General features: G+C 43.4%; 1 protein-coding gene across 1 annotated transcript in view; it reads left to right on the top strand.

Annotated features, from left to right (window-relative positions):
• The first annotated feature begins 1,823 nt into the window (after positions 1 to 1,823).
• The window catches only part of LOC110530506 (phospholipase ABHD3), a 41,799-nt gene continuing 29,880 nt past the window's right edge, over positions 1,824 to 13,742 (top strand). The window contains exons 1-3 of the mRNA XM_021613649.2: positions 1,824 to 2,098; positions 3,458 to 3,621; positions 13,036 to 13,218. Coding sequence (XP_021469324.1) covers positions 1,940 to 2,098; positions 3,458 to 3,621; positions 13,036 to 13,218 — 506 coding nt within the window. The 5' untranslated portion in view covers positions 1,824 to 1,939. The remainder of the gene's footprint in view (positions 2,099 to 3,457; positions 3,622 to 13,035; positions 13,219 to 13,742) is intronic.

Below are 13,742 nucleotides of genomic sequence, written 5' to 3'. Positions count from 1 at the left end.
ATATTGTATATAAAAGTGGATCTCCATGATTGTATTTTCCTTCCTTTTAGACCACATAATAGGTCTAATAAAATACTTCAAATGGTAGGCAAACCGAGTCTCTCTCTCTCGCTCGGTGGTACCTTAAAGTCTAAAGTTAAGGCCTCAACATCTTGCTGAATTTATCTGAACTAACATCTGAATTTCTGTCGGTGTCCATTTTGAAAGTACTGAAAGACTAGGCCTACCTCGACACAGCACGTTTGCTTATACTTAGTAACCGGAAGGTTGCAAGTTCAAATCCCCGAGCTGACAAGGTACAAATCTGTCGTTCTGCCCCTGAACAGGTTATGTCCGATGACCCACTGTTCCTAGGCCGTCATTGAAAATAAGAATTTGTTCTTAACTGACTTGCCTAGAGGTCAAATAAAAATTGGACTTATCATGTCAACATCAGACTTTCAAAATCTTAGCTAGCAGTCATCATCATAAATCATGTCGACAATATCATATGAATGTATACATTATAGATAAAATTATCGATGCTCATCGGACATAAATATTACACAACAAGTCAGAAGTGGTTTGGAAGGAATCAGTGCAAAGCAATCACTATTTCGCTTCGGTGGAGATGGTGTGTAGTCCAAGTCTGGGTTTAAGGATTTAAAACAACAGCTTGAAAGGATAAACATTCACACACCATGGGCCAGAAAAGTTTGAATAAATTGGCCATGCTGTCAATCATGCAACCTTCCGGTTACTAGTCCAACAGCTCTAACCACTAGGCTACCCTACCGCCCCAATCACAGCTACAGTAGATATAATGTGAGATTTTACATCATTTTTGCTGTGGCCAATGATATTGAGCCTTCTTCTAATGTAAATCTATGGCTACATTGTAACGGGCAATTATTAAAAGGTGCCATAAAGGTTATTATGATGGAGGATATTGCTGGCGCTTTTGCGCATCAAACCGGCCCTGTAGATTCTGCGGTGACATAGTGTCCCCATGAGTGACAGAACACTGAGACAATCACTGCACAACTAGAGAACATTACCAACGCCTGTGCTCTGTATTTTCCGCTGGCTGCCCCTCCACCACAGAAAGCATTGAGCTAGGCTGAAACACCTTCATTGTGGAGAAAGAAAGAGACCATGTTTGTATGTGGATTTATTCTCTAAAAAAATGTGTTTTTACATTGTTTACAAACTGATATGTGACACAAATAACATGCAAAACAGGCACACACAAAAAATATGTATATACCTTTTTAATGTATAACATTTTGGGGGGGCTAACCAGGTGGGGATAAAAACAGGTGGGCCTTTGCCTCACCTTCCCTGAATGATGAGTCACTGATAATACCACCATACAACAATATTACAACGTAAGTGTATGTAGAGTGAGTGTGCTAGAGTTTGTTTGTGTATTTGTGTGTCTGTACCTGTGTGTGTCTCTTCATAGTCCCGCTGTTCCATAAGGTGTATTTTTATCTGGTTTTAAATCTGATTCTACTGCTTGCATCAGTTACCTCCCATAGTATGTAATGGACATGGGGATTGTGAAGAAACCTCTGGTGGCATGTCTTGTAGGGTATTCATGGGTTTCCGAGCTGTGTGCTAGACACATTTTTGCTCAGGCCAAGATTTCCATATGGCTCATGGCCCTGCATAATTCCAGTCGCAGTGATGTGACACAACCTTGACTATCCCCAATGCAATTTAGGCTGCATCCACTGCAAGCGTTATGAAAGCCTACAATTAAGTCTGCTACAGCTCAGTGCAGGCCGATCAAAGAGCGCCATCGTCTGCCTCTAAATATATCGCTCCCTTTCCCTTGACTCTCCCCTTCTCTGCACATTGCTGAACGTTAGTGCATGCATCCATTCCTGAGCAGCAGAGGTTTTCATTCGATCCTGGCCGCTATACCTGAAGAGCGCGACATAAGAGGGACCTGGCAATGATCTCACTGGACTTCAATTTTAATGTTTTGACAAGGGACCTGTCACTTTATCTGGAAAATCAAGTGAAAGTTGGGCTTTTTGGATCTGGAGTACTGTCACTGGTGCTCGGCTTCAGCGCAGCTTATGCCTACTACTACTTGATCTCTGTCGCGAAGGTAGGGGTCACAGAGGCTGCTTTAAAGAATCATTATTTAATAGAAAGGGATACATTGTAACGGGCAATTGTCTTATTAAAAGGTGCCATAAAGGTTATTATGATGGAGGATATCGCTGGCGCTTTTGCGCATCAAACCGGCTCAGCAGCTGGATGGTTTGCTGAGGAGGCTGATTATTTCAGTAGCCTACGAGCGTCAACGGTACTGCACATGTGATATGACATCTTTCAATAAAATGGTGTCGTATTTTCTTTAGACTAAATGTGACATTTCAAGATTTGTACAAGGCCTACGGATATACAAATGTTAAATTGCCATTTAGGCTGTATATATTTTTTAGTCTTAAAAGGCTGGGTATAGACTATTGTTATACAAGCTGTCAAACATCTGTATGCAGTGTAGCCTACTGCATAGTCACAAATGAATGTTTTTTTTCCCCCGATATTCAATTTGCCCCAATAATTAAACACATAGGCCTAGGCTACATACCATTAGGCTAATGTTAGATTATATAAAAACATGTTAGAAGGGGTCATGCATTCTATTATTCGTTATACTTAAATTCAGAGATGAAAGGTCTCTATGCTCTGACAGATATGTTTGATTTGATATGGTGGTGACCTCATATAATCCCAGTTACAACACAGCCTATCACTGTGTCTGTCACTGTATCCTCATTACCAGTCTCCTTCCTTTCCATCACTAGTGATTGCAGAATGTCTCTATAACTCTAACTCTATAACTATAACATTTAATATTTTCTGACATTTTACACAGTCCGCTAGACTAAAAGTAGAGCAATATCATATTGAGATTCCAGTCTTGATAGTGCATTATAATTACACTGTAGTTGTGGAGATAGTTTGTTTGGAATGTTACAGAAAGGTTGCACCATCAGAAAATAAACCATATGGAAATATGACTTCTGTTGACATGTCATTTATGAAAGTGCAAGACAGAGAATTATATATATCACATGATTTCAGTGAAGAGGCTGCACTATATGGGTACTGTAAGAGAGGGGTTATGTAGATGGTGAATGATGATGAAGTATAAGAACTGTTTTCAAGAGATTGTCATCAGTAGTATACATTTTGCCATTTAAATTGGTATAAGAGAAAGAGCACAAGCATTTCTCTTTCACTTGGCACAGATCTGATTAAAACCATTTGATGTTTGAAATAGTTTCACCCAAAATAGTTTAAATCACGAATTAAAACATCTTTGAATCTTGAAACGTATGTGATGTATCTTTTCAATCCTCATGGTCCATATCTCTTTCTCTACACAAGCTATGAGCCAACGTCATTATTGGAAAGCCACATCACTGACTCACACTGTTCATGTCTTGTATTGCAGAAGCCCCAACTGATTTCTGGTGGAAAGAAGTTCTACCAGTTCCTGCGGGACCAATGTCCCGTGGTGTCAGAGATCTACTACCCCACCTTCTGGTGCTGGGAGAGCCGGATCCAGACGGTGCTTAGGCCCTTCGTCACGGCTAAACCGGGTGTCAGCTACAGAAAGTAAGACTTTTATAGGATCAGACGTGATGGTAACAGTATTATTGTATAAACACTATAATAAGTTGTATCTCTGTCCAGTGTTGAAACAACTATCTAAAAATGAATAGATATTACTGAGAAGATCTTCAGCATGTTAAGGGGGAGGGTTTCCCTGGTGTGATGGTGAAATGAAACTGGGTGAACTGGAATTAAACTGGAGAAATGGGTTTAAAATCATGGTGTTTATGTCTGATAAGAGATAAGCCTGTTGCATGGTGTTGGTTTCAAAATACACCTGCACGTTATACATGTCCTGTTTACCAAAAAGAACACTGTATGTATTTCAAGTATTTTAAGCCTTGTTGGGCTCTGCTCAGACCTGTTCTTCATGTTCGCTCAATGTGTGGCAAAGTTCAAGGGTCATTTGGCCTAGTGACTAGTTAATCCACTTCCTGCAGCGGACGTTATCCACTCATCACCAGTTACCACTAGTAGCCAACACACTTGCTATCCTTAGGTTAGGTAATGTCGCATGGTTAGTTAGTGCCCTGAGTTCTTTCTGGGCAGGTGACCTGTCAAGGAAAAACTCTGGGCCCTAGTTAAAGGCAGGGCCGGATTACCAAACGGGCATGCAGGGCACATGCCCCAGGTCCCCAGAACCCAAATACCATATGAAGACGTCATAAGCAGTGGCAAAATCTTTAAACTGCAACATTTTCTCTCAGCCTTGTGAAAAAATTTGTAGAATAGCAGGACATTTGCTTTAAAACTGGAAAATTTTCTCTCAGCCTCATGACAATATGTGTAGAATAGTATTATAAAACTTCATTTTTTTCTCTCTGCCAAATGGTAAAATCTGTTGAAATGCAGGAAGTTAGCTGGGGGACTTCCGGGAGGTAGGTGCTTAGTCCGGCCCTGGTTAAAGGGTATGGGAACTAAGGCCCTATGTTTTTCCTGGTCAGGTCACATGGTTGATCAAGGTAAAAAAATAAAATAATGGTTCACCATCAAACGCAATTGGTCAGTTTTCAACATAGACAGCAGCCATGGCGACATACAGTAAAGTAATAGAAAATTCCCTGCCGTATTGGGAACAGGCTTTAACTTACTTCCTTTTGATTGTTTTATTATTAGGCTTTAAGGCATTAAGGCAGTTGGTTTGATCATCTAAGTACTGAAATGTGCCCGTTCTTTGATTCCTTTCATTCAGGTTTAACAACGTGAAACAAATGTCCTGCGTCTTGTTCTTAGCCAAGACTTAGCAGCAGAAAGGTGAAAAGAGTCTTTTGTGTGATGGTATTGGCTCAGGCCACCCGGGCTTCTTTAGTGCATTCTGTTAGAGATTAATGGCCAGGGTGTCCCAGGCCTCCTGCATGCATTAGGTGGATTGAAATTAATTAAAAGGGGTTGTGGGTAGTTAGTGTACAGTATTTGCCACAGAACTGAAATTAGTAGGAAATAGCCTAGTGGTTCGATCAGATTTACTGTCCAAATACAGTATCTATATGCATGTCAGTCTCTCCTGGCTCAAAGTAGAGGAGAGATTGGCTTCATCGCTACTTGTATTTATGAGAGGTTGTTGAATGTTGAATGCACCGAGCTGTCTGTTTAAACGACTAGCACACAGCTCAGACACCCATGCATATCCTACAAGACATACCACCAGAGGTCTCTTCACAGTCCCAAAGTCCAGAACAGACTATGGGAAGCGCACAGTACTACATCGAGCCATGATTACATGGAACTCTATTCCACATCAGGTAACTGATGCAAGCAGTAGAATCAGATTTAAAAAACAGATAAAAATACACCTTATGGAACAATGGGGACTGTGAAGCAACACAAACATGGGCACAGACAAATGCATACACACACATGATAACTTACGCACTGTACACACACGTACACATACATTTTGTGTTGTAGATATGTGGTAGTGGAGTATGGGCCTGAGGGCACACACTTAGTGTGTTGTGAATTCTGTAATCACATCAAATCAAATGTTATTTGTCACATGCGCCGAATACCACCAGTAGGCCTTGAGATATGGTTCTGTAGGGCCGGAGCAGATGAGCACTTTAGTGGATTTTATTCTGCGCAACATTAAGAGAAAGCTGGGACCGGAGCTGGGACCAGAGCTAGGACCGGAGCTGGGACCGGAGCTGGGACCGGAGCTGGGACCGGATGAGGCGCCTTTGGAACGAACGCCACATATTACTGATAACGCCTATGTTGTGTATTACGTCTATCGTCCTGTGTCGTTTACCTTACAGTAAAATGCTTACTTACAAGCCCTGAACCAACAATGCAGTTTTAAGAAAAATAGATTAGTAAAAAATAATTAAAGAGCAGCAGTAAAATAACACTTGCGAGACTATATACAGGGGGTACCGGTACAGAGTCAATGTGCGGGGGCACAGGTTAGTCGAGGAAATTGAGGTAATATGTACATGAAGGTAGAGTTAAAGTGACTATGCATAGATAAACAGAGAGTAGCAGCAGTGTAAAAGAGGGGGGGGGGGGGGACAATGCAAATAGTCTGGGTAGCTATTTGATTAGCTGTTCAGGAGTCTTATGGCTTGGGGGTAGAAGCTGTTAAGAAGCCGTTTGCCGTGCGGTAGCAGAGAGAACAGTCTATGGCTGGGGTGGTCTTGGACCATTTTTAGAGCCTTCCTCTGACACCGCCTGGTATAAAGACTAATAGAGATGAATGTAATGACTGTATTGTAATGTTTTTAAAACTGTATAACTGCCTTAATCTTCCAGGACCCCAGGAAGAGTAGCTTCTGCCTTGGCAGGAAGTAATGGGAATCCATAATAAATACTTAATTTATTTCAGAAGCAGGCCTACTCTCCATCTTGGTTGGCCATTGAAGTTGATGATGACTTTGCTCCTTAGTGGACAACCTACATAAATACAGTAACTGATAACACCAATCAAATTATGACAACAAAACAATAGTCTCTACTACCGTTGCTGAAAGTGGCACTATAGGTAACTAACCACAGAAGGGGATGTTAGCCTGACTATAGGCCGTCTATCATTATTGTCCTGGCCATGACAGCGCCCTTCACCACTGCGCCACCCGGGAGGCCAATTTATTTGCATTTTATTGTTTGACATAAGTATTTGATACATCAGAAAAGAAGAACTTAATATTTGGTACAGAAACCTTTATTTGCAATTTCAGAGATCATATGTTTCCTGTAGTTCTTGACCAGGTTTGCACACACTGCAGCAAGGAGCCACTCCTTAGTTGCCCTGGCTGTGTGTTTCGGGTCGTTGTCATGCTAGACCCATCTTCAATGCTCTTACTGAGGGAAGGAGGTTGTTGGCCAAGATCTGGCGATACATGGCCCCATCCATCCTCCCCTCAATACGGTGCAGTCGTCCTGTCCCCTTTGCAGAAAAGCATCCCCAAAGAATGATGTTTCCACCTCCATGCTTCACGGTTGGGATGGTGTTCTTGGGGTTGTACTCATCCTTCTTCTTCCTCCAAACACGGCGAGTGGAGTTTAGACCAAAATGCTCTATTTTTGTCTCATCAGACCACATGACCTTCTCCCATTCCTCCTCTGGATCATCCAGATGGTCATTGGCAAACTTCAGACGGGCCTGGACATGCGCTGGCTTGAGCAGGGGGCCTTGCGTGCGCTGCAGGATTTTAATCCATGACGGCGTAGTGTGTTACTAACGTAGTGTGTTACTAATTCTTTGAGACTGTGGTCCCAGCTCTCTTCAGGTCATTGACCAGGTCCTGCTGTGTAGTTCTGGGCTGATCCCTCACCTTCCTCATGATCATTGATGCCCCACGAGGTGAGATCTTGCATGGAGCCCCAGACCGAGGGTGGTTGACCGTCATCTTGACCTTCTTCCATTTTCTAATAATTGCGCCAACAGTTGTTGCCTTCTCACCAAGCTGCTTGCCTATTGTCCTGTAGCCCATCCCAGTCTTGTGCAGGTCTACAATTGTATCCCTGATGTCCTTACACAGCTCTCTGGTCTTGGCCATTGTGGAGAGGTTGGAGTCTGTTTGATTGAGTGTGTGGACAGGTGTCTTTTATACAGGTAACGAGTTCAAACAGGTGCAGTTAATACAGGTAATGAGTGGAGAACAGGAGGGCTTCTTAAAGAAAAACTAACAGGTCTGTGAGAGCCGGAATTCTTACTGGTTGGTAGGTGATCAAATACTTATGTCATGCAATAAAAAGCTAATTAATTACTTAAAAATCATGCAATGTGATTTTCTGGATTTTTTTTAGATTCCGTCTCTCACAGTTGAAGTGTACCTATGATAACAATTACAGACCTCTACATGCTTTGTAAGTAGGAAAACCTGCATAATCGGCAGTGTATCAAATACTTGTTCTCCCCACTGTACGTACAGTATGTCAGTGTATTAAATGACAGTGTATTAAAAGAATGTCCTAGTTTCCCATGTCACTATTTCTATTTTTTAAATTTGTATTATTATTGTCTTTATCTTTAACTCTGCATTGTTGGAAAAGGACCCATCAGTAAGCATTTCACTGTTAGTCTACACCTGTTGTTTATGAAGCATGTGACAAATAAAATGTGATTTTATTTAGTGCCAAGGGCATTCCACTTCCCTTAGCCTTTGTCTGACCGTTGTCCAATAAAGCAGCTACATGTTTCCCAAATACCACAATGCACCTTTGCAGCAGGCGGGTCTTACCCACCACCTGTCTCAGATCAAAGCCAGTGTGTGTGTGTGTGTGTGCGCATGTGTGTGTGTCACGGATTCCCCCGGTACTGATACCCATTCTGTTCACCAGTCCCGGAGGTCTACGTCACCGGCTTTCTAGGCTTCACTGAAAGGGATTCATTATCATCAACCCTGGACTGTCTTGTCTGATTACACACACCTGGTTCCCATTTCCCCTGATTAGTATGTTATATGCATGCCCTCTGTTCCCTCTGTCTTTGTCGGTTATTGTTTCCATGCCCGTTGGTCGTGTGAGTGCCTATGCATTGGTGCAGCTGTTATGCTGCGTGCTTTATATATTGTGTATTACGGGTGTCGTACAATGAGGTTTACCCTCGCTCTTTTGTTTGGGTACAGCCCAGTGTTTTTGTACATGTGTTTGTTTTGGGTGTATTAAAACCCCTATTGTGTATTCCTGCACCTGTCTTCAAATCCTTTATACCAGCGTGACAGTGTGTGTTTACACGATGACATTTGTAGGAGATTATTAGTCCTAAGGGAAGAAAAGACCTCCACTATCCAGGGATTATCATGTCTATAAAAGAGTTCCCTGCACTGTTCCCTGCACTGTTGGAGCTAGAAACCTCACCATCTTAAATAAGCATGCCCCTTTCAAAAACTGTTGAACTAAGAACAGATATAGCCCTTGGTTCACTCCAGACCTGACTGCCCTCGACCAGCACAAAAACATCCTGTGGCCGACTGCACTAGCATTGAATAGTCCCCCCGATATGCAACTTTTCAGGGAAGTCCGGAACCAATACACACAGTCAGTCAGGAAAGCAAAGGCTAGCCTTTTCAAACAGAAATGTGCATCCTGTAGCTCTAACTCCAAAACGTTCTGGGACACTGTAAAGTCCATGGAGAATAAGAGCACCTCCTCCGAGCTGCCCACTGCACTGATGCTAGGTAATACTGTCACCACCGATAGATCCACGATAATCGAGAATTTCAATAATAATTTCTCTACGGCTGGCAATGCTTTACTCCTGGCTACCCCAACCCCGGCCAACAGCTCCACACCTCCCACAGCTACTTGCCCAAGCCACCCCAGCTTCTCCTTCACTCAAATCCAGATATCAGAAGTTCTGAAAGAGCTGCAAAACCTGGACCCGTACAAATCAGCAGGGCTGGACAATCTGGACCCTCTCTTTCAAAAATTGTCCGCCGCCATTGTTGCAAGCCCTAATACCAGTCTGTTCAACCTCTCTTTCGTATCGTCCGAGAGCCCTAAAGATTGGAAAGCTGCCGCGGTCATCCCCCTCTTCAAAGGGGGTGATACTCTAGACCCAAACTGTTAAAGTTAAAGTCTTCGAAAGCCAAGTTAATAAACAGATCACTGATCATTTCGAATCCCACTGTACCTTCTCTGCTATGCAATCTGGTTTCCGAGCTGGTTACGGGTGCACCTCAACCACGCTCAAGGTCCTAAACGATATTATAACCGCCATCGATAAAAGAAAGGACTGTGCAGCTGTCTTCATCGACCTGGCCAAGGCTTCCGACTCTGTCAATCACCGTATTCTTATTGGCAGACTCAACAGCCTTGGTTTCTCAAATGACTGCCTCGCCTGGTTCACCAACTACTTCTCAGAAAGAATTCAGTGTGTCAAATCAAAGGGCCTGTTGTCCGGACCTCTGGCAGTCTCTATGGGGGTACCACAGGGTTCAATTCTTGGGCCGACTCTCTCAACTTTTCTCTGTATCAACGATGTCACTCTTGCTGCGGGTGATTCCCTGATCCACCTTCACGACACCATTCTGTATACATCTGGCCCTTCTTTGGACACTGTGTTAACAAACCTCCAAACGAGCTTCAATGCCTTACAACACTCTATCCGTGGCCTCCAACTGCTCTTAAACACCAGTAAAACCAAATGCATGCTTTTCAACCGTTCGCTGCCCGCACCCGCCCGCCTGACTATCATCACTACTCTGGACGGTTCTGACTTAGAATATGTGGACGACTACAAATACATAGGTGTCTGGCTAGACTGTAAACTCTCCTTCCAGACTCATATTAAACATCTCCAATCGAAAATAAAATCTAGAATATATTTCGCAACAAAGCCTCCTTCACTCACGCCGCCAAACATACCCTCGTAAAACTGACTATCCTACCAATCCTCGACTTCGGCGATGTCATTTACAAATGACAATGCGGTCTATCACAGTGCCATCTGTTTTGTCACCAAAGCCCCATATACCACCCACCACTGCGACCTGTATGCTCTAGTCGGCTGGCCCTTGCTACATATTTGTCATCAGACCCACTGGCTCCAAGTCATCTATAAGTCTATGCTAGGTAAAGCTCTGTCTTATCTCAGCTCACTGGTTACGATAGTAACACCCACCCCTAGCACACGCACCAGCAGGTATATTTCACTGGTCATCCCCAAAGCCACCTCCTTTGGCCGCCTTTCCTTCCAGTTCTCTGCTGCCAATGACTGGAACGATTTGCAAAAATCGCTGAAGCTGGAGACTTATATTTCCCCCACTAACTTTAAAAATCAGCTATCTGAGCAACTAACCGATCGCTGCAGCTGTACATAGCCCATCTGTAAATAGCCCATTCAATCTACCTACCTCATCCCCATATTGTTTTTTATTTATTTTTCTGCTCTTTTGAACACCAGTATTTCTACTTGCACATCATCATCTGCACATCTATCATTCCAGTGTTAATTTGCTAAATTGTAATTACTTCGCTATAATGGCCTATTTATTTCCTTACCTCCTCACGCCATTTGCACACACTGTATGTAGACTTTCTTTTTTTCTATTGTGTTATTGATTGTACGCTTGTTTATTCCATGTGTAACTCTGTGCTGTTGTTTGTGTCACACTGCTTTGCTTCATCTTGGCCAGGTCGCAGTTGTAAATTAGAACTTGTTCTCAACTGGCCTACCTGGTAAATAAAGGTGACATTAAAAAAAGAAACAAGCATTTTGCTGCACCTGAAATAACATCTTGCAATTTTTTGATTGGATTTGAAAGAGTTGTCCTCCTCCTCCTATTCGGTGGGTCAGGCTCGCTCCTGATTGGTGCATGCTCTGACCAGCTAGCTCCAGATTGGTGCATGGCCTACAACCCCAGTGGCTGCCCCAGTCTGGCCTTTAAGTACAGATTTAATGCTGGTGTGGTTCTATAATTTCATTCCACTTCCAATTAGACAGACATACTGTACATGGGCCGCAGGGCCAGCCATGTTGGTGTTGTTGCCTGGTCGCTCGTTTGGTGGGTTGGTGGCGTGAGATGGATTGCACTGGGATTTGTTGACCTCAGCTGACGGCCTAGACTTGTGGAAACTAGAAATTGATTCTCCATAAGAATCCACTGCTGCTGCAGCGAGCTCTCCGCCCCCCACCACCCTTCCCTCTTCGCCATCCGTGCCCTTCCCTGCTTCTGAGTAGCCTGGTCTTTTTTTCTCACTGTCCATCCTCAGTTTTACATGTGACCCATATCAGATTTGCACATTCACACTGATGTAGCATCTGAAGTAGCACACAGATGCAGAGGTAATTTCATGTCACTGTTCCTTTACGTTTGGGGGGTGGTTGTCATGGGAACAGGCAGGTCATGTGCAAAAAAATCCATTCAGGACAAAAAATTGGATTTGAGTGTCCAGACAGGTTGAGTAGGGATCATCCAAATTATATCAGGATTGAGATCCACATATGGATGCAGTATAAATTTGAAGTAAAAAAATCAGCTTCCATTTTTTTTGGTATCAGATATGACAAATAATTGGAAAAAGATCTGAATTGGGCTGCCTGTGTAAACGAAGCCTGAGAGGCTGATCGCTAGGGAAATTAAGTGGTTGTCAACTAGTGCCAGACTGCGTTCCCTTTGGCAAAGGTAACGTTGGTGATGGGTTCACACTGTAGTAATCGTTGTACCTGTAACTGAAGAGGGACATTTGAGTAAAGAACAATGCCTTTTTGCTGTGTCCTGATTTGAGGTTTGGTTAGAAAGCAATATCATGTGCAGTACAGTGTACATACTATACCCTATCTAATGCAATCTATACAGGATATATATGAAATCTAATACTTTACTGTATAGAATTATTAACAATAGTCATTTATTGTCTTGTTGGTCCCTATATGGATTCTGTAGTTCTGTTTTTTTAAATCACAAAGCATAATATGTAAGAACCTTGGAGGTTGAGTATTTACAAAACCTCTGCATTCTGTGCAATGAGCTTCTGCTTTACTGAACATGTTGTAAGGAAGCTGCAGTGTAGAACCTAGGCCTACTTGCAGAGTGTGTGGGTATTGTAAGGAAGCTGCAGTGTAGAACCTAGGCCTACTTGCAGAGTGTGTGGGTATTGTAAGGAAGCTGCAGTGTAGAACCTAGGCCTACTTGCAGAGTGTGTGGGTATTGTAAGGAAGTTGCAGTGTAGAACCTAGGCCTACTTGCAGAGTGTGTGGGTATTGTAAGGAAGCTGCAGTGTAGAACCTAGGCCTACTTGCAGAGTGTGTGGGTATTGTAAGGAAGTTGCAGTGTAGAACCTAGGCCTACTTGCAGAGTGTGTGGGTATTGTAAGGAAGCTGCAGTGTAGAACCTAGGCCTACTTGCAGAGTGTGTGGGTATTGTAAGGAAGCTACAGTGTAGAACCTAGGCCTACTTGCAGAGTGTGTGTGTGTAACTTAGTGGTTGGTGTCTTTTTCTGCCCTGACTGTTATATCTGACCCACTCTTTGCAGTGAGCTCATTAGAGCAGAAGATGGAGGACAGATCTCTCTGGATTGGTTCGACAACGATGACAGCGCCTCCCACCCCAACGCGGCCACACGGCCCACCGTCCTGCTGCTTCCAGGCCTGACCGGTACCAGCAGAGAGTCCTACATCCTCCACATGGTGCAGCAGAGCAGGGATCTGGGTTATAGGTGGGTGGTCCTGATTCCAAGTACTGCAGTTTTTATTCATTCAGACGGTTGTTCAATTCAATAATGTGGATTGGTCCTATGCCTTAACCTGTAGGAATATTGTAAGCACAGTCAACTCTTGTTCATCTGTTTTAGTGCATTGTAGTTCAATAGTCCAAATTCAAATACATTATCTTTGCAATGAAAGTTCCAAGATATTGCATATGTTAGGAGTTGAAAACTGTGTATGAATGGATTAAGGTTACTTGAGGTAAGCAGCTGCTGAAAGAGAGGCTAGCCAAGCTCTCAGTAGGCAGAGCAGTGCAGACCTGCTTTGGAAAGAAAGAGCTGAATATTGCACAAGCACTAAGAGATGCTGAGAGTGGCAGTTTGTTATCCTCTGAAAGGCCCCTCTGTGTTCCCTGCACTCATTCTTTCAAACAGAGGGAGGGCAGAGAAGAGAGGGAGGGCGCAGAGCAGAGAGAGGGGGGCAGAGAAGAGAGGGAGGGGGCAGGCAAACGGAGCAGGGCAGTGAGGGGGGACAA

Source organism: Oncorhynchus mykiss, chromosome 8, assembly GCF_013265735.2.
Source record: "Oncorhynchus mykiss isolate Arlee chromosome 8, USDA_OmykA_1.1, whole genome shotgun sequence".
Classification (NCBI taxonomy): Eukaryota; Metazoa; Chordata; class Actinopteri; order Salmoniformes; family Salmonidae; genus Oncorhynchus; species Oncorhynchus mykiss.
Note: the sequence above shows the minus strand (reverse complement) of the source record. Positions and strands in the feature narration are given on the sequence as shown.